Raw genomic sequence first — 25,977 nt, 5'->3', positions numbered from 1 at the left:
CCCCCCCCCCCCCCTTGATATGTGATTTGAAGCATAGAATATTTGCGAACGTTAGCGCTGGCACCATTACGCCTTTCAAGATTTCACGCACCGCCTCTACTTATTGTGGCCCCAAAGTGTTCTGTGTACCATTGTTGCAGCATTCCCCTTCCCTTTCTTCTGAGATTCTCTTGGTGGGTGCTTGAGCAAGTCTTTCCTTCGTTTATGTATACGTCGAGGTACATGGCACTCTCTTCCGCGGATGCGTGGAGGCGAGCGCCATCTGGTAATGTTGCAAGGAACCCAGCGGCAGACGCGGTGGGCGCCTCCCACTGTGATTGGTTGTTTTTGCACACGAACATGACCGAGAAATGGGGGGTAGAGGTACACAGCTTCGCTATAAAAAAAAACGCTGTACAAGCGCTGTGCGCCGAGTTGTAGTATAATGTCTGCCCAACTGAGAGGCACCATACCTCTTTAATGCTTCCTTAATTGGCACTTGCTTTCTTTTTTTATAATTCATTTACGGATGCTTCAGTCCCTGGATACAGGGATGTCGTTTCTCGCTACTTCATCCCTGGATTCGCCGTGAACCACTTTCAACTTGTCCCTGCCATCTTCCTTAACTTCCTCTTTGCCGACGGTTTCCGCGTTGAGAGAACCGCCGGATCCTCGCTTCTTGAAGGACACGACATCTTCGGCCCCTTTAGCCGGAGGCGTCACTCCCGCCGCGGTCGGCACATTAGCCTGAAACGTTTCGCCATGGTTTGAATCAACATTTCAAGTGAAATCGCTAATTCATCAAGCGTTCGGAAGACGCTCGGGGAATCGCAACGCATGAAATGCACTTTGGCCACATCTTTCCAGCCTGGCACCGTCACGGCCTCAGCGACATGATAAGTGTCACTTCTGGTTCACCAAACAAAACACAGTAGCCTGTAGCGGCGTCACCAGCAGCCTCTCGCGGCGGCCACAGACACAGACGAAGATTGGCAGCGTGCGAGCTATAAGAAGATTCAGCCATTTGGCTGACGATGGCGTGCTGCTAGCCGGAAAGAATGTGAGGGCGGCCATTTTACACTACTATGGTTTCTCTATTCCTCGACTGAGTCGTGTGGCCGACTCAGCTAATTCAATTTCATTTGATGCGTGGTGCAAGTTTCGAGGTAACTAGAAAATGTATAAAACATGCATATTATCCTGAAAGACCGGGCAGCCCATGCGTGGTATCGAAGGCCCTGGCACGATACAGAATGTTTACCTGTACTTCGCGTGCACTACGGGGTTGTAGAAGTGATTGATCGTACCTCCGTCTTGCTGCTAAGTGAGGCGAAGAAGAAGAACAATATGGACGCCGACTTGACGCTCAACATGATGATGAACAGGTTCATGCCCATGGCCGAGTTTTCGTAGACAGCACAGGCACCCGAGCCACCATCACAAGTGCCTTGCCACAGAAAGCAACTGCGGTCGATCAGGTAACCGAACGCTATCGGGCCCGGGATGGTGCCTGTCGAAGAGGGTGGAAAAGCGCGCATTCGACTCGGAATCTATAGAGATAAATTGTGTAGGTGAATGCAGCTGCTCATACGTAAAAGTTCAGTGCCTGAAAACATGGTCATTACCCTACCTAAAAGGCCTGGCTGCCTTCGTTGATGCGCAGTGTGTCGCTTACGCGCTCTAAGCAAGCATGCTATATGCACAGGTCTCGCATATTGCCAGCAGTGATTCACACGAAAAAGGTCGAAGCGCTTTCGAAATTGCAATGTAAAACGTTAGCTCTCATGTGAATATGCTACCAAAAGTGAAAAGGCTCACGAAGACATCTCCCTGGCACCCAATAATATCTCTCACTGTCTGTTCTTTTTATTACTTTACTTCTTAAGCCTCCCTTTCGAAAGAGCTGCAGGCATCATAAATCTTGCGACATGGCATGACACAGCTTCAGCCGTGGTGAGCTTTTTTTTCGCTGTTAACCGCCCGAGAAACCCAATGAAACAGCTCCCTTCCCACATTTGGCCACTTTCCAGGTCGTGCATAAAGACAGGAATATGCATGAGCACTCTTCGTGCTCAGGCAAAGCGCCAATAGTTATGCATTCGTATCTGGACATAATGTAGCGCGTCTGTGTCTGTGCCTGTAGTAGTCTCCTTGTGTTCTATGCTTTAGCGGTATGTTTTCAAGAGCTATGTTCGTGTTTCTGTACAATCCATCTTCATCCCAGCACATTGAGCCATCACTTCAACTTATACCAAAGATTTTTAAAATAGTGGTTAAACGCACCTCAACGCAACCAACGACATACGAGTTACCGCCATGTGGCGCTCTTTAGACTTTCTTTATATACCACTTAATTAGTTAACCAAGATCAATTATGCAAATTTCCTAATACTTACTTTAGAGCCAAGTGCGTTTCGTTGCGTTGTAGATGGGGTTTAGAAACGACAGTTCCAATTTTTTGTGGCAACGTTCATGCTGCGTGGCGATTGTTTTCTTTTTTTTTCTGTTTAAAGAAAGCTCGCGCAATATAAAAAACAAAGCCACGTGACTGCGCTCGTGCGCTATCGCATTGCAGTACTCTCAACCGTGCGTCGAGTCTATCGCTTATCAGGGGCCATGGCGCTTCCTTTCCGTGTGCTACCACCATAGGGTTTCATACAATAATTACTAGAGGGAACTCAGGCGCTATAGTGTCTATGGGAGCTGCAATGGGAGCGTTTGAGCCAGCGTGGGAATTATGGGTAGTAGCCTACATGGATCTGTCTAAAGTTCGTCCTTCTGGCTTCAAACGGCTTCATGGCCTTGTAAACTTGTCATGTTCACCAACGTACTAAGTATTACATGATCAAATCAACATTATTAAAATTGTCCGATGGCAGCATTCGAATGCAGAACCTCTAGCACAGAAGCCGGATATTGAAACCATTACGTCACGGACGCATGCATCGACAAGCGATGTGAAACGCCCTTGTGAATTTATCGCTGGCATGCGAGTGTTTTGAGATGCTTGGCGCGTTTCTATTTGGCCGCTTCGACAAGCTCAGTCGTCGCAATTAGTAGCGATTGTGTGCTCGTAGCGTCTTCTGCACTTCGAACAGTACAGATTTCCTTTCAAATTTACGACAATGCAGTGATATAAAGCGTAATAAAGCCGCAAGCATGTCTGAATCCACATACACGAAGATCAGAAACGTTCATGTGCATACCATCATTTCCATGTTAGGTCAATGACTGCAGCGCTAGAGAGTTCGCTCTAACATATTGTTGGAAACACTGTGGCCACCGCCAAAGATGCTCACGCACTGTGAAGACGATGCCTAGAGCCGCGACCACTCACTTCGCCACGGTCCGCGGCACGGTTCTCTCGCACCAAATGGAGAGCGCTGCAATACGATGGCGCATGAGCGCAGTCACGTGGTTTTATTTGATATTTCGCGGGCTTTGTATAAACGCCCAGAAATATCGCCACGCACAATGTACGTTGGCACAAAAAAATTGAATCGGTCGTTTTTCTATCCCCTCTACAACGCAACGAAAGGCACTTGGCCTCTAAGTGAAATTAAAACTTTTGTATAATTCATGCTAATTAACTAATAAAGGGAACATAAAGTTAGTCCAAGGAGCGCCACGTGACGACAAGTCATATGCCGATGCCTTCAATCAGCTGCGACTCACCATTTTTTAAAACCTCGATTCAAGTTAAGCGAAACGGCCTGTATAAACTGCCTACTAGTGTCGTTTTACTTTTATGGAGCTCAATTTTGCAGGCAAACAGCGCTCTCCGCCTAACAAGGTGCCACTTCATGACCACCTGCCATAGGAACTCTCAGGCTTTAATGACGTCACCACCGCGATTACCGTCATTATATATATATATATATATATATATATATATATATATATATATATATATATATATATATATATATATAGATGCATTCAATTTCCCCGAAAAGCAAGCATCAGTGAGATTGTATCAGTTTATCTTGCAACTTGCGATGACAGATTTGTCCTTTATAGGCTAGTACTTATGACCCCGTTGTATTCACATGCAACGGCCTATAGTTTAGGCGCTCAATACATCATGAAGTCCAGACGAATGCCCCATACAGAGCGTGCCCGCGTACCCAAGATTCTGATGGCGACGTAATTGATGCCGATGCCGGTGGATTTGATGTCTTCGTCGAGCGAGCGTAGCAGTGCCGTAAGGGCGGGCACGATGAGCAGGAACGTGAAGAAGAGCGCGACAAATATGGCGGCAGCGTAGACGAAGAGGAGGCTGCAGTGTGTGGCACACGGGTCACGTCTGGCCATGTAGTGGCTGCCAGTTTCGTTTGTCTTTTCATCATCAGCCATGAACAGCGTCGGACCGTTCACACATGTGCACTGGGTGTACAGCTGCACGCAACCGCAATGCTATAGGAAAGATCGTCACAAATTCAAGCATGCAGTAGAAGGTGGTTACAGTGAGGCCTACGTCATGCTACTACCATGTCGGATACCACTGAAGCTAAACAACTTTATCGTACTCGATTAGCAGCTATTATTTATTAGAGGGGCCGCGTGGGAATGCCTGTAGCTGCCGGCTTCCTTTCTGCACTGATTTATTTTGCGCGTATGAGTTCAGTGCTGAATTCACAAAGCTTTTCGTTCGTTATTGAGCGTCATCGGCCACTTACCGGCAAACTGCGCTAAATATGTGTTCGACAGTCACGGTTAGCTGGCACCTACTACAATGAGCGACGTTAGGCTAGTTGGCGTGTTATCCTCGTCCTCGCCTTTCTGCGCTGTTTGCCACTTGCATGGCAAGTGCTCTTAAACGAACAGTCTTAGCGTAAGATTCGTTGTGTAATTATGGGCCCTGATGACCAGCTTGAGCAAGACAGGTGCGGTAGAACTGGCCTGTTTCAACAATACACATGGTTGAGGCAAGGTATAGGCTAGGTTTGGGCATACTGTTAAATAACAGCTCTCAAATTTTGCAAGTTCTCATTCCTTCTGCCCTTAACAAGCACCTATTTAACGAGAAACCTCTCGTCACCGAGCCTAATGCCTGTTCTGTCGGCAATGTTATTATGCACCGATTCGGTTACCGTCTGGTACTGTGTTTTCTATCTACCACTTACGGGAGTATACTTTCATTCATGCGCGAAGTAACACACTGCACAGCGTTTCGCTGAAGCGAAGGGCAATTAACGTCCGCATACGTGTTCATTGAATAGAACCCACTGCAATGTGCCACATGCCTGTTAAATTTGTGCACGAAACGAGGTATAGTGGTTTGGTATGCAGTAACGTACACATGACGCTGCTATTTGCGCAACACTACATAGTATTTGCTCAATATTTGGCATAAATCCACGTTCTGCCGGTTTCACATGCTAAGAATCTGCGATGCGGAACGCTCCGATGAGCGGCGTTGTGCCCAAAGCCTATGTCGCGACACATTTCTGCCGCGCGTTTTGGATTCGAAGTGTGTGCCGACGCAGCGACCGCCGCAGTGCAAGCAGCGAGCGTGCGCTGGCGCTCTCGCCTCAGCATGTGCGTCACACGCACTGCTGACACACTACAACTGGCCACACCTTGCCCAAGAGGTGTTGGTCAGACGCAGCCGCCGCTGTGAAAATGTCCAACGAAATTTCGTCGCTTTGCTTCAGCTACCGCGGGATAGTGTTTTCTGCGGCCGCTGCGTCTTGGAATCGCACAGCATTCGCGACATGTGACGAGGCCTCTCCTCAGCCGCCGGTGTTGTTTTACTTCGGGTTCGCACCTTAGTGCTCCTGAACTTCTTCACGTTGCCGCACCCGGCGATGCAGGGCGAGTAGTAGGTGAAGTTGTCGCTCCCGCACACCGGGTCGTAACCGATGCGCGAGCAGTTGCAGTACGCGTTGCAGCTCTGCTCGAGGTCACGGAAGGTGAGCTTCCGGCTGCGTACAGTGTGGCCACGCCACCGTAGCCAAACCGTCAATTACTGTGATTCCTTCAAGGGATCTCACATTATGCGCAGTTAGTAAACGGTAATAACAGACACGCATTACAGCCTAAATATCACATTGCTACTCTGTTATTCTATGAACTTTTTCATGCTTTTACGCAGCTATACCTTGCATCCTGATAATCTTTTGACTTTTGACTTGCATTGGCTCATTTATCTGTGTTTATATACATTTAGCTGTGCTCTTTAATAATCATTACTATTTTAACTAACGTGCACAATTTAAGCACATGTTATATTTAATCAGTACCGTGTTTCCAGGATTGCAGTCTAGCGGCATATGTTCTTGCGATAGAAAGTTTTTCTTGGAGTCCTCAATGCTGTGTAGTGTGTGCTGGGACGAACTTCGGCCGACTATTTTCTCATCTTTAGATTGTCCACGACCCATACCTGGTTGCTAAGCAAAAATATTTGGAAGGATGTAATACTTTTATTTGACTACAATATTGGAATTCATTACCTGATTTCAGTATGTAATTCAGGATCGTAAAAGTGCTTCAGGTGAAGTCAGCCCTCGCTTTTCTTTTTTCATTTTGAACGTGCCTACGATCTGCTTGCTCGTGGACTACAGTCCAGAAAGTATTGTTTTCAGTTTATAGGGTCCTGCTTTTGTCTTTAAAACATAAGCTTTCACACGCACACCTTTCTCACCTCAAATGTAATACCGCAATCATTAGTCATTCTGTTAAAAATGAATGAATGAATGAATGAATGAATGAATGAATGAATGAATGAATGAATGAATGAATGAATGAATGAATGAATGAATGAATGAATGAATGAATGAATGAAGTGTTTTCGAATTCACATAGACCAGTCAAGCGAATCACCGTCTTGAAAGAGTCCTAATAACCGACGCACCATCAGCGTGAATTGCCAAAATTGGGCGTGAAATTCTAACTTAGAGGATGATTCTAATCTCTTCCGGCCAGTACTCAGGAATCTTACTTGTCGGCATTGATGGTGACGTTGACAAGTGCTCTATGACTGCTGGGACAGGAGTGCGTGAAGACAAATAGCGTGAACCACGGTACGAAGGACAGCACGACGCAGTAGCGCACGATTGTGGACGACTTCACGTTCAGCTTCGTTATGACGTAGCCTCCCAGCAGGGTTCCGCCGCAAGCACTCGGCACTGACACAATGCCTGCAATGCGCATGCGCAGCGGAGATCAAGTCAAAGGCATAGACACTTGTGCAGAAAATAATAAGGCAGGGAGAGTAAGTCAAAATCTGCCAAGATAAACTGTTCCAACACCGTCAAGGCAATCTACAGCGCAGAATCACGAGGCATTGCAAATAATAATTTAATTGTAGTGAGACAAAAGTACACAGAAAGACAATCAAATGTCCTCTAAAGAAGTAATATAAATAGCTATCACGGCAACTGAGTAGTAATCGATACATGTCATCACAATAGCAGTCGCTGTATGTTGTGATGAATTTTAACCGTTTCTCAGGGTTAAAAATGCGGAAAACATGTAGCCCACGCAATTATAACAGAAAGTGTATTTTAAATCACTAGGAAAGAGAAAAGTGGTCACAGAAAAGGTGTTAGTGGGAGTAAGTTATTCAAAAAACAGAAAACCTTAGATTTCGGGTGAATATATAGGTGCCAGAAGAACAAAAAATAAAGCCCGGAAATTTTGTTCATAGAGAACGGCCAAAAAAGTGCGTCACCTTATTATGTGAGAAAATTAATACCGATAAGCCTGATGACTAACAAGATGCAATAAAGCAACGCTGTTTTTGACACCAACGCCTGGTCACGCAGCAGTGCGGTGAGCGCTCTCTAATAACGGTGCTTCCTACGCTCGCTAAGAATTGGTGCGAGAGGATTCGCAAAGTCGTTACTTTGACCTAATCATGCGACTTAGCGAACAACTAAATACACAATCGTGACTGCCACTCTCAAGCAATGAAAACAACAATGTGGCCCGGTTGCTATAAGTTCGCGATGCCGCTGTGGTGCTGCATATCGAGCGCCTGCATGTACCCATGCATGAACTGGCAAAATCCACATAGGTAAATGCGTTTCGTGAATAGTGCTATCGTGATGGGAAAACGTCAATGCAAATGAATTTGCACGTTCGAAGAACAGCTACTTTGCGCAGTCAAATAAGTTTCCCCGCAGTGCAGTCGGAGCCCACCTAGAAGGCTGGAAGCACGGCTTGACGAGATGCCAAACATGGAGATGAAGATCTTCGTTGCGAAGCCGGTGAGTCCTGATGCGATCATAGCTGCAATCGAGACAACAACTCGTGAAAAAACTAAGAGGTTAATATTTGAGGCAATGGCAACGACAACTATACTACAGCTCTAGAAAAACGCTCAAAAAACGCTCTAGAAAATGTTAGCTCTACAGGGTGTCCCAGCTAAATTTAGCAAGAGTTTAAAAATTTGCGGCTGACACGTAGCTGGACAGAACCACGGTAATGTTGTTTGTCGTCGCTTGGACGTGGTAAAATTTTTTTTATTTCATTCAGGCTAATTACATAGTGATAAGTAATTGATAAACTTCTCAAATATTATAATTATATGAAAAGTGTAAATGCGAAAATTTTAGTGCGACATGAAAAAACTCCCGATACACCTTTCTGTTGCTCAATGCGTGCCACATAAATTATTTCCGCACGTGACATGACGTGAATACACGCAAAGTGCCTCGAGATGGCCAATCACGCGGCAATAGTGCGTGTACTGCGGGCTAATTTCACGCTCGGGAAAACAATCTTATATGGCACGTATTCAGCTACAGAACGCTGTATCGGTAGTTTTTCATGTTTCTCTACGATCTTTTGATTGACACTTTTGATCTAACTATAATATTTGAGAAGTTTATTAATTAATTAAGTATAATTATCTAATTAGGTGGAATGAAAAATATAGTTTGAGTATCTCCAAGTGACGGCAAACAACATTACTTTGGTTCTGTCCACCTATACGTGGTATTCGTATATTTTCAAACTCTGGCCAAAATTAGCTGCGACACCCTGTATATGGAATAGAGCTATAGCCTGGACTTCAGGAACCCAAACTTAACTTGAAGTGCTGTCGAATCCCCTTTCTTATTTAAGCCTTTGGCAGCTACATATAATTTTGACCGCAAATAAAGACGGGGACAGAGGGAGAGAGGACAGAGGACAGAGTGATACATATGATATGCAGTAAATACCAACTAGGCCAAAGTGAAGTTTTTCTTTGGCAGCTAGGTTTAGGTTTTACAGGGTCCCCTTCAAAGTAGCAAATAAAATGCCTTTCTTCCTGATGTCAATTATTACTCACCGCAAGAGCCGGACGTGTAATTATTAATGTATTCGCTAGAGATATACACAGAAGATATATATTCCCCATCCCTCCCATCCCATACTCGCTGTCATAACCGGTCAATATCCTACGGAGCTCAAGAATCACCATAAATGGCGTAGAACTTGGCACAAAAACATACGAAAACTTATGAGTCGTCATAATACACTGCGACACTGAAATTCAACATTTCAACATAATTTCAACATAATTCATTCAACATAATTTTGCCATAATTATCCAACTAACCAGAAAGTAGGCGTTAATTGTAGAGCCTCCCAAATGGTGCGATCTTAATGACATTAATGCCTTCAAAGACGTTTACACAGCAGGGCGGGTATGCGTGAGAGCGACGGCGAAGAAGGGATACCTACAAAGGCTGGTGTAGTTTACGTGTACGATCATGGACAATTGAAATGCGAGCAAAGTAGGGCTAGCTAGAACGCTTTCTTGTGTTCCCGCTTTCGCCGATTAGTGCAATGCCATCTTGTTTTCAGTTGGGACGCCTAATGTAAAGACAATGCGTGTACTATCTTTGGCGACCGATGGTGCCTGATCGTGTTCTCGAGTTATAACTAGTGAATTACGCTCTACTTCGAAAGATCCATGTTCACCTTTGAATTCTCAGTTATGGTACGCACACTTTTTTTCACGCAGCCCCGCCTTGCAGAATGACACCCCCCCTCCGCGCTATAGCACTAACAACGGCGTTATAGCGAGTTCAAAATTCCAGGCGTCCAGGCTGCTGGCACTCTAGAACTCACTTTCAGCGCACGCAGCGAGCGTGAGAAAGACGAATGTCGGATTGCACAGGAGCCTCTTGACGTGGTTTGCAAAGCTCCTCTTCTGCTCTTTCCCGGTAGTCACCTCCAACGCAACCTGCATATCGCGCGGGGGGTTCGCGGCACCAGGCTTTGGTGTTTCGTGTGCACTCGCCGTGCCTTTAGCACCCGGCGCAGCCTGCGAGCCCGGAGTAGCCTGGGCCTCAGGTGGAGCTTGTGAGGTCGGCCTAGCAGCAGGCTGGGCATCTGGCGCTGCCTGCGAACCCGGTGCAGCCTGGGCGTCCGGCGCAGCTGGCACATTGGCTGCGCTCGGCGCTTGCTTCAGGGACAGCATCCGCTTCTCCTTTTGCAGCCTCAACAGATCTTTCGCCCGTTCTGTGGCCGCTGCGGCGATTAAGTGGGAAAGTTCGCGATACGCCTTTCGCACTTGTACATGGCAGCATATTCTACCCTGTTTAACTCTATGTGCCACTCTTCTCGCAGATTGAAACTACAAATCTACACATTATAAAGCATCCATTATTGTGAACAAAAAACAGAAAAGTCAAAGCACACAAAAAACTTATTCGTTTTGTCGATAGGCTTTGCAAAGAAAACTATTCATTTGTTTGCCCACAAATGAAAGCGTTCTGGCTCATGAAGTTTGTAATCGACCCCAAATTGATATCAGTAGTTCAACGTTATTGTGTTTATCAAAACTTTCTTGTTGCATTGGAATTCTTTTTCACGTTTACGTTTATGCTATATAGCTTCTGGGTCTTGAACAGCGAATGAATAAAGAGCGTCAAAGCTTTCTTTTACCCCATTTCACTAGTCTAATTTAATTTGTACAATTACACAAGTGCGCGATTGTTACGATACTATGTCTGTACTAACACTCAGGTACTGCATAGCAGTCAGTCATGATACCCCATCGAGTGTGGAATAAATAACTCTGCCACGTGACTCGACCAACAAAGAAGTCAGTAAGCCGTTAGCAAAGCTCAAAGTGGTAGCATCACTCATTTTTGCGCAGATCTATCCAGTCGTCGTCTCAGCGTGCACACTCATTGGGAATGCGTTGAGGGACGCAGTCAGCCACAGATAATGCGTTGGTTTGAAAATAGGCTTCTGCGTACTCGGTAACGCCTTTGGAAAGCTGGCCATGGGAAAGGCAGTGAAGAAAGCGGCAATGGAGGCGCCGAAGAAGCCAATCCACCAGGCGCCCACCCAGTTGTTACTCGAAGAGTCCATGCCCAGCCTGAAAAGGAAAACGGGTTATTACATCGTGAGCCCGACTCCGGCACGGCGGTTGAATCTCATCAGCTGTTCATATGAAGTGTTTCTATGAGAGGGGTCCAAACAACTGCTGGAGAGCCTTGCAGGGCTTACCTCCTAAATGTATGTACTGTCATACAGTAAATGTCCGTTACCATTTAGATGCGTGCAGTACGCTACTAGGCTTTGTCGAAACAGGTACTTTTCAAGAACTTGACGCATCTTCCCTTTTCCAGGACGCAATGCATTTAGCCGGGCGGACAAGCTACAAAACTCAAACGCTCTCTTGATAAGGCTCGAGTACAAGCTGTTGAACAATATGGTGAAACGTTGTGTAGCTTTTCTACCTGCCTGTATTGCCACAACCGGTCTCGAACTTACAAGAACATTAATTATAGAGTACAATTGATAGGAGGTACTTTGGTGCAAGGCGCAAGGCACAGAGGGCAGTTCACTGAAGCGTACGGCGTTTTACCAACAGCACCAGGTGAGTTGCACATTCAGATGCGCGTCACTGAATACGCGCTATTGCAGGTTACTTCATGTCGAGCAATGAAGCGAAATTGGTGTATATGAAGAAAACAAAAAAGCAAAAGGAAGAGGGAGGCTTGACGTGATCAGCAGAACAGATCAGCGTCAACTTTGTCGAAACCTTGGCTCCGGACTTAGGCTCCCGTTTTTCTTGCATTGTTGACCTAAAGGGTTATGTCAAAAATCTGTAAACGATTACATCAAAAACGAACTGCACAACTTTGTTGTGCTGATGCGTAATAAACGACTGAATTGCCAGCATTGGCTACAAACATTCTCCTTCTGAATAAGATAACTTCGCGGCAAACTATAGAGCGTTTTTATTTCTGTCGCCGCAGCACACATGAACATTATTTGATGGTGAAATAATGTACAAGCTGAAGTTCAAGTTTATATTTACGACCCAAAACTACGCGAGACTGAAAGGTATTACAATAATGTACATAAAAACGCTAGAGGGAAGCTCAGGAAGGGTCTGGCATCTTCCTTATTCTGGGAAAACCACCGTGTGCAGATCTGCCAGTTTGTGTGGTGAAAAATGATTCACGGTCTGTTTAACGAGTAGGTGGAGTCACATACACTTGCCTCTGCTATTGTGCCAGGCCAGTTGCGTCGACTACTGTGTTTCTTCATCGGTACGATTCTACGCGTACGTGGCCAAACTGACGAAATGACTTGAACAAGGTCACCGCATATATTTCCGTGCGAAGCCTAGTGGTGGCTAAGCAGGAGCATTTCGGAAGACACTAATAGTGTTTAAAGGTTACCCTATCCATAGGCATTAAGCAGGTAAAAATGTCGCGCAATCGCTTTAACGAAGGCCAAACATGTGTTGACAGCGAGACACGCTTTAGAGGCCCTGTAACAAGCCATCATAATGTCACTGTTTATTAAGGACCATCCTTATTCATGTGAGCCCATCGGTTAACTGCCGAAGAAATTCCTCAGCTAGTGCGTTGGAAAAAAAATATGCTGTGAATGCCCTTTTCTGTTTATCATCACAGGGCATGCCCTTCAAAGTTCGTGCGCACGATCGTGACAAGGATCTGGAAACCTTGCGTATCCTCATTATTGACGCCATCGTTCATGCGGCTTACGTGATTGGGTATTTTTTGACACAGCGCACTAATTAAATCAAAGTTTTTGTTTGCGAACATCACTCGGTTTTGTGACCCTGCGAACTGAGGCCTGACTGTTCCCTTGCAGAATAAGCCAACGAGTCACAGCGGAGCACGCGCACCACGCGTGCCGTTGGGTTCCTTCAGCACCGACAGATGGCGCTCGACTCCGCGCATGCGTGGGAGCTGCGGCATCGGCCATTGCGCGAAAGGATTAAAAAAAAACAGGAAGCTCGCATTCGTGCATCCACGGCTGCACAGTATTGAAGAAATGAAACGCTCTTCGCGGATAGAATGGATTGAAATTGCGCTACGTACCTATTTGCATGCTGCCTCTAAAACATTGATGTGTTCAAGGCGTCCGTCATACTCGCTAGTAGTCGGCAACTCTGCTTAACAAAAGGGTCGGTATAATTTGTATGTGTATTTGTGTGTGGGTCTGTTTGTGCGTGTGTATGGGCCCTCGTGTTTCGACTCTTTGCGGGCTCACATGAAGCTTCGGTGTATGTAGATTCAGACTCCTTAGATCTGATACATTTTACTATGGTTTACTGTGGCACATAGCCTCATACGCAGATAGCCTATACTCTCCACCCGTAGCCTACCTTTCACACATATTGCTCAGTAGACCAGAAGAAATCATGGTCGCTTAGCGCAAACAGGGAAGGACGGAAGGGGACAAGGGAAGGCGCAAGCTTTCGAATATTTTCTATTCTCTACTACAATTCAATATACACAGACAACAAAATGCGCAACATATCTAAAAGCTTCAGTCAAGCCATAGCCCAAACACAGCCGGCGTCCAAAAAACTCTCTTTGCAAGCAAGAGATAGTTTAGTCTTTTTGATAATCTTGTTTTTATCTTTTTGTAGCACTGTACCTGTTGGAAATTTGTACTTTTTATACCTTTACTGTTTAATATCCCCCCCCCCTTACTTTATGCCGTTCCATAGGGCCTGTAAGGTTCTTTTGAATAAATAAATAAATAAGAGTAAAACTGAAATATCGCTAATACATTATGAACCTCGTTCTTTAAAGGGACACTAAAGTGAAAAATGATTTCTTCTGCATCAGTAAATTACCGTCCTACAACACCAAAAACACCACACTTACAACGATAAGACGTTTGGTAAGCCAGAAAAAGCGCAAGAACAAAATACGAGTGGCGACGCCTACTTAAGTTCCCGCACCTGGGGGCTGTGAGGTCTTGGATTTTAATGGCATCTTCTAGGGCCTACTAATTAAATATATCTGCACAGATTGACTACATTCTGTTCTAAAGGAACCAAATATTAAACATGGCAAGTTTCGGGAACCTTTATTCAGGCAACGTAGCCCAAATACGAAAAGGTACTTTGGAATCCCTGACGTCACGCTGACGTAGAGCGCTGGGGTTTCGGCGCGAAATTCAAATACTGATACTTGGACCTTCATTTTCTCATCTAATAATCAAACTATTTTTTTACATGACTGCCTGCAGGGTTCTCAAGCAATGATTAATTAGTCTAAACTGATTTATTGTTTCGCTTCAGTGTCCCTTTAATGTGATAAGCCTCTAACAATTCACGTGCCGGGTGTGCCAGATTTTTCCAAGAATCAGTATCTTATCTAGTCGTGGCTTGCACTGATGCGAATTGAAGAGCGTAGGCAAATGTGCTCCGTTTTTACCTTTTAGTGATACCTTATGTTCCCATGCACAGGCATGAGGCGCCAACCGTGTTTTTTGCGCCACGAAAGCTCGCCCACCTGTGCCCACGCATACTTTCCATTGCAGTAAAAAGCATGCCAAGCCGTATATGAAATGTGGCACCGTAGTTGTAATGAGATCTCGCTATCTTGCGGCAAGACATATGTCGGCCTGACTGGACGATGCGTAAATGAGCTTGCGCTGGAACATGAGCTATCAATAAAAGATAAAGACGGAGCACATTTGCCTACGCACTGCAATTCACCTCAGTGCAGACCACGACTGGACAAGATACCGATTTTTACAAAAAGCAGGGATATCACGACACGTTAATTCATAGACAAAAACCTTCCAGAAAGGCCTCATATGCACACATTTTCCCCAAATATTTTTCCAACTTAGTACTCAAAACACAGCCCTGAAAGTACGAACGTACTTACTTTGAGTGATCGGTGGTTATGTCCGTGTATTTTGAAAGGAAGTACCCGCCAAGCACGAAGCCCATGGCGGGTCCCAGGACAGATGTGGCGTAAAAAATACCTGCAAAACAATGTGTTAGGTGGGTGCCTCGAACTCTTCATTATAGTGCGCATCCCTGTGAGCACGTGTGAGAGTTTAAAGAAACGCGCCGCCACTAAATTTGGCACCGCTATCGCTGGAGGCACCACCACTGACCTAAGTCTCCGGCTTATATCAGCAGGACCCTTCATTTCATATTCACTTAAATGACAACGCAGACCTATGGATAAGCTAATAGGGAGATAAGCCAAGACTTATGCACTCCTCACAGAGGACGAAGTGCTACAGATCAAGGCTTCTCATGCACTGGCATTCATCACTCTAAAGAAAACACATGACAGGTATTGCACATAGTCCTGGTGGTCTCCAGGGACGAAGGTCGCAAGCACCTCGTGTGACGTGTAGTGCTAGTTCGTGCGGACGGACCTCCCGCCATCGTCGCTGAGCGTTTATTTTGAGCATGATTCGTTAATACGTGCCCGACCTGAAGGACTCGCGAAGCCCAAAGCTTTGAGCTGACTTTTCATCGACACCGGTATTTAAGCAAAGCTTTCTTAGCCTGAAGTCGAGGTTTTGACGGAAGCCCGTCTGGTCGGGAGGCATCATGAAGAAGGGTAAAAAGAAGGACACCGACCACCTTTTCTTGTATTCATTCAGTGGTCGGTGTCCTTTTTACCCTTCTTTCTTAGCCTCTTCTCATGAGGTTCCGGGCGCTGCTGCTGGTGGTGGTGTGCTCTTGCTTGCGCTCGCCGCCGGGTTTCTCGCAACACCACCAGATGGAGCTCGCCTCCGCGCATCCCGACGAGCAAGCAAGCACTGCACCTATGACATGTGCGGTGCTTGCTTTGCTAAGCGACAAACACGTAGGTGCTGGGCTACGGAGGTCGCGTGCAGGGCTGGGTTAGTGTAAACATTACAGTCGTTCATAGCCTGAAGTAAGCGCTCGTAGCTGACGGCTCAGTAGCATGCTGGCCGCATATGCAGAAGGAGCACGTAAACGAGTGCCTCCAAAATGGCTCCAAAGCGTGGGCGGAGCGTCGAGGACACCCATGTCCGAAAGAAGCGCCGCGCGCAAGAGGACCGTCTACGCTACGCAGCGAAACGTGGTGCAGACCGCGAATGAATGTATATTATGTATGCATACAATTATATTAATCAAGTGAATTGAACACAGACCCATAATTCATTTAGAGTTTACCACCTCTGCCACGATGCGTTGTGCCATATGCGGCCATGATAATGCCCAACGCTCTCAGAGAAAACGAACAATAATGCAAAACAATGCGGCAAGCAAACATGTCTCCCCCTGTGTTCTGTGGACTACGCAGACAAACAGCAGTGGTGCACGCAGCGCAACGTTTAACATAAAGTCACCGCTCTCGTATTGTAATAAACGCTGAAGAAATTACGCATTCGCCGCCAACATCACCGATAATTATCGTCAACCAAAGCAAACAGCATGCAAAGACTTGATTACATCAATTCCCACAGTGCGTGGGATCTGCAGACTTTTTATGAGACATTAATGACCCGTAACGCACCTGAGGACGACAATGCTCACAAATAGCGCTTTTACAGCGGCATTTGTAGTCCCATACCGATGCTAATCTGTGCGTATTAGGCATATTGAATATTACCCATAATAACCATCGCGGCAAGAATATCGAAGGATATGCTTAAAATGTGACTTAATATAGAGAGCCTTTTTGAATGAATGTGTGCAAATGCCATTCGTACTTTTGTTCCATGGGCACTGAATATATGTGCGGCCTAATGGTATCTTTCGCTACCGAGGCGCCCTAGAGCACAGAACAATTTGGAGGACGCTTAAGCTTACATTTTAACATTGGAACGCGAGAGATTTCAAAGGTCCCTGACTGCTTGTCACACTTCCTGGTAACCGAAGCTTTCTTGTGGTTGCGCAGATACGAGCGCGATAATGTTGTTGCAAGGAACCGAGTGGGCGACGCCTCTCGTAAAAGCGGTTCGTGTTTGAGTTTCCGCGTAACAGAATTATGTTTTCTGGTATATTGAAGTTACGATCCGACGCTATCATGTCTGTAGGTTGTGTTTAGGCTGTACTTTAGGATTTTTCTGACGCATCTTAATTTGAGGAATTCAATTTGTTCAGTAACGAACCTGCACCAGGCGGAGGGCCTGCGTTGTTATGGTTCGGAATAAGCTTTCGCCAAGCGACGTCCGACGCCGACATAGAATTTTTTGCGACAAGGGGCCTTTAACGCAATCGCGTTAAATTATTGCACTGATCTACGCAAGCGCAGTTTATAATACAAAAGTAGCTTTCGTCAGGAGTTACTTGCTGAAGTACCTAGGCAGATCGACCCTAAGTGGCAGTATCCTAAACACACATTTACTGCAGACATCATAGGCAAATAGCGTCATAAGGGCGCTTGTTCTTGTGGCCCTTTTGTGCCCCGTGTCTACTATTGAGCTAGCCACTTCAGCAATGGAATACCAACTGGCCCGGTCTCACACCCTGCGTCATGAGCCCGCCTGCCGAAATAAAGCTACCCGTCTATCTTCTGTGGTTGAGCTCAAACCTCAGCCCCAGTGCTGCGGATATGGAAAACGCAGAAACGCCCCAAGCAGAAAGCAGTGTAATCTTTATATTTCTATATGTAACGCTCAACCGACATGCAAGAGCTGACAAGATATATATATATATATATATATATATATATATATATATATATATATATATATATATATATATATATATATATATATATATATATTGTTGATTCTTATGTTGGTTTTTCGCCCTCTTTTATTTCTCTTTAGCTTATTATTTTTAATGCTTTGGTGAAAACTAGAAATAATTTCCTGTATATAGGTTTAGGTTCCTTGGCTTCATTATGTACTTGCTTCGTATGGTAGTGAGTAAAAGAAGTCGCACCTCTCGGTTCTGCTGCTCCTCATTCGTCGAAACTCTCCAGATATCAGCATATATATATATATATATATATATATATATATATATATATATATATATATATATATATATATATATATATATATATATATATATATATATATATATATATATATATATATATATTTATATATATATATGTATAATGAAACTTGGAGTTACCCTTTTCTTCTTCTTGACCCTTACATAGCGAGAGTCTCGACTCCGGCAGGTTTGATGCCGTTAGATAGCATACGAGGGTTTATTGGTCAGCTGCCTGCTCCTAACGTTCACGTACTACGTGACGCCATCGTTGAAATGAATGTTCCATATCAGCCACCATGGACATGAGTGGGGCATTTCTCGTACATATACGTTGATGCTACAGAATGTGGACGTTCGAACAATCGTAGCCGTAACACAAGTGGTAGTTCAACGTACGCGTAATGTGGCCGTTGTGTGTTCTTCTCTGACCGGCGGCAACCTATGTATTTTTCATCCCCTTTCATTTTCCTTCATGTTATCATTTCTAAACTTTTTAAAACTGCAAATACTTTCCCTGTGCTTTCATTGACTTCATTATTTGTTAGCTTCACACGCCTGTATAGAGTTGCGTGTCCTGTGTCAAATTTTCGCCTAATGTGATTGAGAAACTATTCGTTTATTTACCGATTGTCATACTTCTATAAGTGATTGAGAAGCTAGACATAATGCCTGGTGCTATGTGGCCCTAAATATTGAAGTTTTTTCTTAAATTGATTCTTTAGTTGGATAAACAGCATGGCTTGTGACATCATCACAGAATAATAGAGAACAGTGATTAACAGAAAGGCAAAGTAAGTATCTTGTGCTTTTATTAGGTAAAGTCTTCTCAGTTTTTCTTATCTGCCATGCGTCTAATCGATCTTACTAACAAAAAGCGCATATTCTGACGTGCAAGATGTTGGGTATAGTCACTGCTCCGTTCGAAATAATAAACCCCAGTTATTAGCGTCAGCGCATTTTTGTATGTGTTCCTTCCGTCAGTCTTCATTCCGCTGCATTGTGTAGAGTCCCCAGCCACGTTGAACCAGCCTCGCAGACTTCTGTAATGACAGTACTACGGCGTTTCACCTTAATATAAATCAGGTGAGCATTTGGTAAAATTTGCATTGCTCAGTAGCCAAGGTAGTTACCCATATAAAAAGATGCGCTGGCCGATGGTGTGTTTTGGTCCAGGTAAGCCACGCCTAGGGTGAAAAATGGCGATGAGCCGATGCCATGCAGCGCATGCCCCGCCTGCGTCATAAAGGAGAACATTATATACAAGGGCATCTGACGTTAGAGACATCTCAGCGCTTATTCTAGACCCATCTGTTTCATTGCTACTGGATTTCTTCAAAAAACTCTTCCTTATGAGCGAGAGAAAACAAGGGGTCCAAGTGGCTTCAATTATTTCTTGACAACCTGGACAACCTAGGCGCCTCGACAGTGGTAGAGGAAACGGTGTAAAATGTTAAGTTACACATGGAGAAACAGCATAGCGGGTTCGGACAATGGAAAGAAAGCCTGCTGTAGGCATATACAGGATGTCCCTACTATCATGCACCAATACTTAAAAGTACGCAAAGGTCACGTAGCTGGACAGAACCAAGATAATGTTGTTTGCCGTCGCTTGGAGATACTCAGATTATTTTTTGCATACCACCTAGTTACATAAATAGCCTTAAATAATTATTGAACTTATAGAAAGGATAATTGAGAAAATTGTAGAGCAACATGAAGAATATCAAGGACGATTAAGCTTCGTCTTCAAGAGTGTAACGCGATAGCATTCAAAGATGCGTGATTGCTCCTCCCGTTTCTCGGCAACTGTATCTTATGTAACCGTAATGTTTGTCGGGAAACCCTGGCGGCGAACGCTTTGCATGAACGCGAGCTTTCTGGTAGAAACGCGGCCTCTTGCGTGGGCCGCGGTTGCGCGGAGGCGAGCGCCATCTGGGTGGTGTTGCAAGGAACCGGGCGCGTCGCTCTATAAATGGTGGAAACGCTGGCTTGAGTTTCCGCGTAACACAATTATGTTTTCTCGTATATTCAAACTATAATTTGACACTATCTTACCTGTAAGTTGTGTGTAAGTCGTACTTTACGAGTTTTCTGATGCATTTTACTTTGAGAAATTCAATTAGTTCAGTAACGTCATTGCCCTACACGAAGGGCCTGCGTGGTTGGGTATGCTTGGTTTCGAAATATTTTTCGCTCCGAGATGGTCAACGCTGGACACGGGACGCCGATGACGGATTTTCTGCGACATGGGGCTCTTAAAGCTATCGCGTTAGAACTCCCGATACAGCTTTCTGTTACTGAATACGTGCGACATAAAAGTGTTTTTTCTGAGCATGAAAGAATCCCGCGAGTACACGTAAAATGCCTCGAAAGGCCAGCCGCGTGGCAAGTCGCGCGGACATGTATAATGAGGACTCCTGAAGAGCAGTATGCATTCGAGGTGCGACGAATTTCTCGTCTTTCTGGTCCACTCTTCATAGGTGCACGAAGTAGCGGCGAAAGCCAAGTCACGTCCGGGGATATAAAGTGCGTGTGAGTGTCACCACGTCCGTAATTTCAACTTACGCCTCAATGGGTAATCGTTCTAGTTGTCATTTAGAACTTCGCCGTCCAACCACTTGCCCAGCGTCGATCGGCGACCATATTTTAGAAGGTGCCTAGATCAGGCGCTCGCCCCAAACTACATTAAGATTGCTAAAAATCTTCAGAGATCTGCATTCATCCGCATAATCTGTTTCTATTCAGTGCAAAATGTAGTATATAAACTGTTAGCCACAATGTCCCTAGAAGAATGGTATGCTATGAATACCCGTTTAACATCCATTATGCAGTAAGAGTATTCACGTTATGACCATAATTAAAATTAAATTAGTAAAGCTATTTTATTACTAGCGCCGCAGAGCATTGTATTTTTCAGCCATGTCTGGTAATTAGAAAGAAGAGTTGGCATAAAAGTTTCCACAATAAACTATACGTGCCGTTAGTGACTCGGGGTCGCCTTGTGAATTTTGCCATACGTGTTTCTTGTAACTCATACAATACACATTTATCTCACTGGTACATGTGTTACCGGGTGCAGCGTGATATAAATAAAATATACTCGAACAGTATCTTAAAGTAGTATCAAAAATACATGTATCTTCGATACTGTCAAGCCCTTGTAGCAAGCATATACGAAGCAGACAGACATGGAAGCTAAGGAACGCATAGAGGAAATTACCTGCTTTTGCACTAAAATCTAAACATACGCAAAAGAGAAATAAAAGTGGAAGAAAACTCGACACCGGTGGAAGCCGAACCTACAACCTTCGAATGAAGCGGGTGACAAATCGAGCTGCGGTCTGGCATGTGTATGTGCGTGTGTATGTACGCTAAACCTTCCCTGAGAGGGTTAGCCAGGGCCAATAGCTGTCATGGTGTCGGACGTGGAACATCCTTTGAACTGCAGACGTTGTGTTGTTGTGTCTCCAGCTTTTTCTTGCTGTACGTGTCTCCTGCACTCTCGGTTCTTCTTGGCTGCTCTACATTGCACTGCGTGATTTTCTTTCGTTACTCATGGTAACAGACTGTTCCAGCTATGTAGACACCCCGTCAATATGCGTTCATCTTGCAATTTTTCATGTTGCACAGAGGGCATTGCGGCGAAGCCCAGGTCGTTCCAGTCGAAAAGGTGGATAATTGTTATTGCGATAAAAAGTGTGTCAGTGAAACATGGCACCTCAAAGCGCTAACTGTGACGAGAGTAGTACGCGGGAAAATGGCCCGGGACTCACGGGCCAGTTGTTTCAAAGAATGTGTTTGGCACGAGAGAAGCATGCGGCCCAATGGTCAAAGCATTGGGCTGCTGTGCTGAAAGACAAGAGATTTGGTCCCACCGTCGGTTACCCATTTCTTCGTAACAGTACAGACGGACTCCACTCACTTTGGATGCATCTAAAAGAGAACTCGAGGTATGTTGAGCGTAAGCGATCGAGCCGCAATCTTCACGAAATCGCAAGTTTGTAAAAGGTACAAGTTAGGCAAACGCCACTTTGCTAAATGAAAGTAGGGTGCCCATGGCGCGCCCGCACCAAGCTTTTGCGGCATCACAGTACAAGTACGTTGTTCAAACAAGCCTGTTAGAAGGTATTTGGTCAAGAAACCAGCATCGTTAGGTATATGCGCAACTTTTAATAGTATACACGATAAATTTTAAATGAAAGAAGATGATCACGAAACACTTTCAACGAAGAGTATATCTTTTGAAGAGTGCGAAATATTTGTGTTAATCTAAGGTACATTGTATCGGATAAATTGTCTCAAATTTTTACTGGACTTTCAGCAGACGTTATCCTTGGATGGAAATACTTGTTCTTTGTTTCATTATTGGTATCGCCATAAATTATCTGTAGGAAGTACAAATGTGTCCCAGTAACTTTGCTGATCGCTTGCCCTTTGATTGATTGATTGATTGATTGATTGATTGATTGATTGAATGAATAATTGATTGAGTGTGGTTTCATGCCATACCTCAGCGGCCCTGTTATCATTTCTGGCGTCAATAATAAATGCATCACCAAACGCAAACGGCGCACAATGTGTTTCCCCGGCAGCTGAACGACGCACGAAGCACGCGTACCATGAAGAAGTACTTGAAGACGTTGGCGTTGGTGGCGCTGGACGACGCCGAGGAGCCACACTGTCCGGGGCCTCGCTGGGGGCACACCTCGGTGGTGCCGCTGTCCAGCGCCATGTACTGCGGCGCCAGGAAGTGCGGCGCCGCGAACACCATCGAGCCGGCGGACATGACGAGCGCGCCGATGCCCATTATGAGCGGCTTGTGGCCGATGCCCCCGTGGTAGCTCACTGGCGTTACCATGATGCACGACGCCACGTTGAACATGCTCTGGATCATCTGTAGTTTTTTTGCGACAGAGCAGCCTGTCAGGAGACGGTCGCAGCTCGTGCGCCTTGTAGAGAGTGAGGAGCAGGTGCTTATTTGCATGCTAGGACGAACGGGAGGAGAAGGTGAAACGTACAGTGTTTTTGACAGGTCTTCGACCCCTGCATATACAATGACAGCAGTGCGAGCAAATGCCTCATAACGACCCTCCAATAAAAATTGTGTACGGATAACTTGCGCATAGCAGAACGACAAAATTGCACACATCAATTCTTTTTGACGTCTTACGTAAACGCATTTAGCAAAGGTATATACGCTTTGCAAATCAATTTATCGCGCGCGGTACGACGCACGAGACTACCGCAGAATCGGGAACCGATAGCCCGCAGACTTGCCCCGGCTTCGACTCCGCGCAGCTGGAAGCGCTTCTCGATGGTGGGCGTCACCACGGAGACAAGGCCGTTGACGACGAAGCCCTGCGTCATGCCAAGCACGCAGATGAAAACGAGGTAGCACCGGGGCGTGCGGTAGCTCTGCAGGAAGGCCGGGTAGAAGCCGAGCAGGCCGCAGTGCACGTCGTGGTCGCTGCCGGAGCCGGGCTGATCCTGCGGCAGCAGCTGCGACGATCCCTTGACCAGCTGCGGCACCGACATGCCGAAGGAGGAGACGGAAAAGTCCGAGCCTGGGTTCTCTCTGGACCACATGATCGTCTGGGAGGAACCCTGCGGACGGGTGTCAAAGCGAGCATGTGACATCACCATGCTAAACTTGTATGCCTGAGCTATGTTGAGTGGTGTGCTTGATTGAGCGGTGTGCTAGATTGAGCGCTGTGCGCGCTGTAAATCTCAGAGGCAATGTATGAGCGCACGCCATCCTCCGCCTCAAAAACGAAGCTTACGGGACATAAAGCCGGCACCATCATCAAGCCGATTTGCTGGGCAGAAATTGTGTGTGTAATTCATTTGTTCTAGCTCAAATTAAGCACTGACGCCCTCCCTCACCGATTATGAGTTGACTCTTCTTTACGTCGATGGACTTCGTCCTACATGAAACGCGATGAAATGAGCTAACTTATTTTTCCAGCTGGTCAACTCATCTAAATTACGCAAGTTCACATCATGAAAGAAGACTCCGGAAATTCGGGATTAGGTGGACTCATTTGCTTGTGAAATTATTAATTGTAAAATAAAGCCTGGTGAGGAGCTTTACTGTGGAAACCAAGTGTAAAACTAAGTGACTGATTTCTTGTTCTCTCGCCAGTCGTAATGGTATAGGGCGCGCCTACCACGATGACCCAGCGACTGTGCCGTTGCACTGTTGAGCATGAGGTTGCGTGCTTGATTCACGGCCGCAGCATCGGAGTTCTGATGAGGTTGTAATAAAAAAAACAACAACAAAGAACACACTCATTTGCTCTGCTTTGGATGCCCGTTATAGAGCCTCAGGTGGTAAAAATTAACTCGTAGTCCACCACTATGGAGCCCTTCAAAACGCAGTGTATGGTTTCGAGAACCAGAACTCCGTAATTTATGGCAGCACTAGGATTCTTTTCCCTGCTTCGAAGAAAATTACTCCTTTTACCACTTCTAGGTATCCGCAGCAAAAAACCACGACACATTGCAGTTAGGGTACTTAGAAAGGCCAAAATAGAGGGCGTGGTTCACTCACGTCAGTGTAGAATTGCGTAAAAAGCGGCCGAGAACAACGATGGCGGCTGATGCGACCTTGTACGAGACCACGCTGAAGGTGACGCGTGCTGCACGAGGGATCGTCTTGTTTCTTCTTCCTCAGTTCTTTTCTTTGCCTTCTTATTTTGCTTTTTTCTGTCGAGAGTGCTCATGGCGCATAACCACAGTGGTTTATATATGCTAGGAATCGGGCGGTTAAGAGAAACGTACACGGAGAAGGCATCAGAAATTTGGAAATTGCCACTTAGAAATAAAAGATATAGGGTGCAGAAAAAATTCAATATAAAGAAAGAATTTACACGGAATGCTGAATTATAGAAAAAGAAGATTCCGGCAGAACGCATCTAACGATTGATGCTGACGTAAATGCTATAACGCTGAAGCAATGCATAGCGACGTACCGTATTGCCACATTATGGACTTCTGTGTAGGCAACTTCTTCGATTTTACTGTTGCCGACATATTTTTCACTTATCTGTGCGTTAACGCTCCTCGCTCAATTCACCCTGTAGGTGTGGATGTAGACATTTGGTTTAGTTACTCGCTCTAGAGCATTCTTCAAGAAACCGGGTATGCTACTAGCCTTATTCTGTTGAACTTAATTTGTTCTCACACGGCTGCTTCTGAGGCCGACTTTTTATGCGAGTAGAATTATTGGCAATGTCTGGTCAGATTTCTCCCCCAAGATGGTGCTGTCTAAAAAGCTGGAATACTGTATCGGAGACGCAGACAAATAACTCCTCGCCTCTTGTCAGCCAATTAGATACGACAAGCCGCTCAGTGTAGGCAATGTTATTCGTTTTTTAAGCAAACAAAAGTGACCTCCTATGAACGAGGAGAGCGTTTGATTGGTCTGTTCAGACAACCCTGCGGGTGACCACCCGGTGTTTGCGTTGATGGTTACGCAAATTTGACGTCAGAAGATTGGAATAGAAACATAATGGAATAGTTTTACGTTATAGGGCCCGAGGGTTTGGTTCGATACCCTGCACTGGGAGTAAAACAAATGGGGAATGGAAAAAGGAAAAGAGGAAGAGAGTGAACACTGTGTGTGAAGCGGAGCGCCATGAAACTGAAGTCAAGTTCCATAGCTGGTGATGTGCGTTGAAGACATTTACGGCGTATAAGGTTTTAAAATGAACGTTCTAAAGCTTCAGTCGAGAAGTGCTGCACTCATACAGACAATGCTTTAAAGATGCGTTGAAGTGCGTTTTAAGGTCACGTGTATTTCTTAAAACAGAAACATTTCATTTGAA

The 25,977-nt window shown here is 45.3% G+C and overlaps 1 protein-coding gene across 1 annotated transcript; it reads right to left on the bottom strand.

Annotated features, from left to right (window-relative positions):
* Nucleotides 1–386: 386 nt before the first annotated feature.
* Nucleotides 387–24,809, bottom strand: LOC135919893 (solute carrier organic anion transporter family member 4A1-like). The gene is made up of 13 exons (XM_065453891.2): nt 24,702–24,809; nt 23,429–23,755; nt 22,770–23,045; nt 19,282–19,384; nt 15,096–15,195; nt 11,181–11,302; nt 10,045–10,446; nt 8,125–8,214; nt 6,923–7,121; nt 5,750–5,906; nt 4,107–4,377; nt 1,287–1,489; nt 387–726 (listed from the first exon to the last, which is right to left on the bottom strand). Exons 2-13 carry the CDS (start codon nt 23,735–23,737, stop codon nt 514–516), a joined length of 2,445 nt encoding a protein of 814 aa, XP_065309963.1. The 5' UTR covers nt 23,738–23,755; nt 24,702–24,809; the 3' UTR covers nt 387–513.
* Between the last annotated feature and the right edge of the window lie 1,168 nt (nt 24,810–25,977).

This window comes from Dermacentor albipictus, chromosome 2, assembly GCF_038994185.2.
Source record: "Dermacentor albipictus isolate Rhodes 1998 colony chromosome 2, USDA_Dalb.pri_finalv2, whole genome shotgun sequence".
Classification (NCBI taxonomy): Eukaryota; Metazoa; Arthropoda; class Arachnida; order Ixodida; family Ixodidae; genus Dermacentor; species Dermacentor albipictus.
The sequence above is the reverse complement of the archived record's forward strand: the minus strand, read 5'-3'. Positions and strand labels throughout refer to the sequence as shown.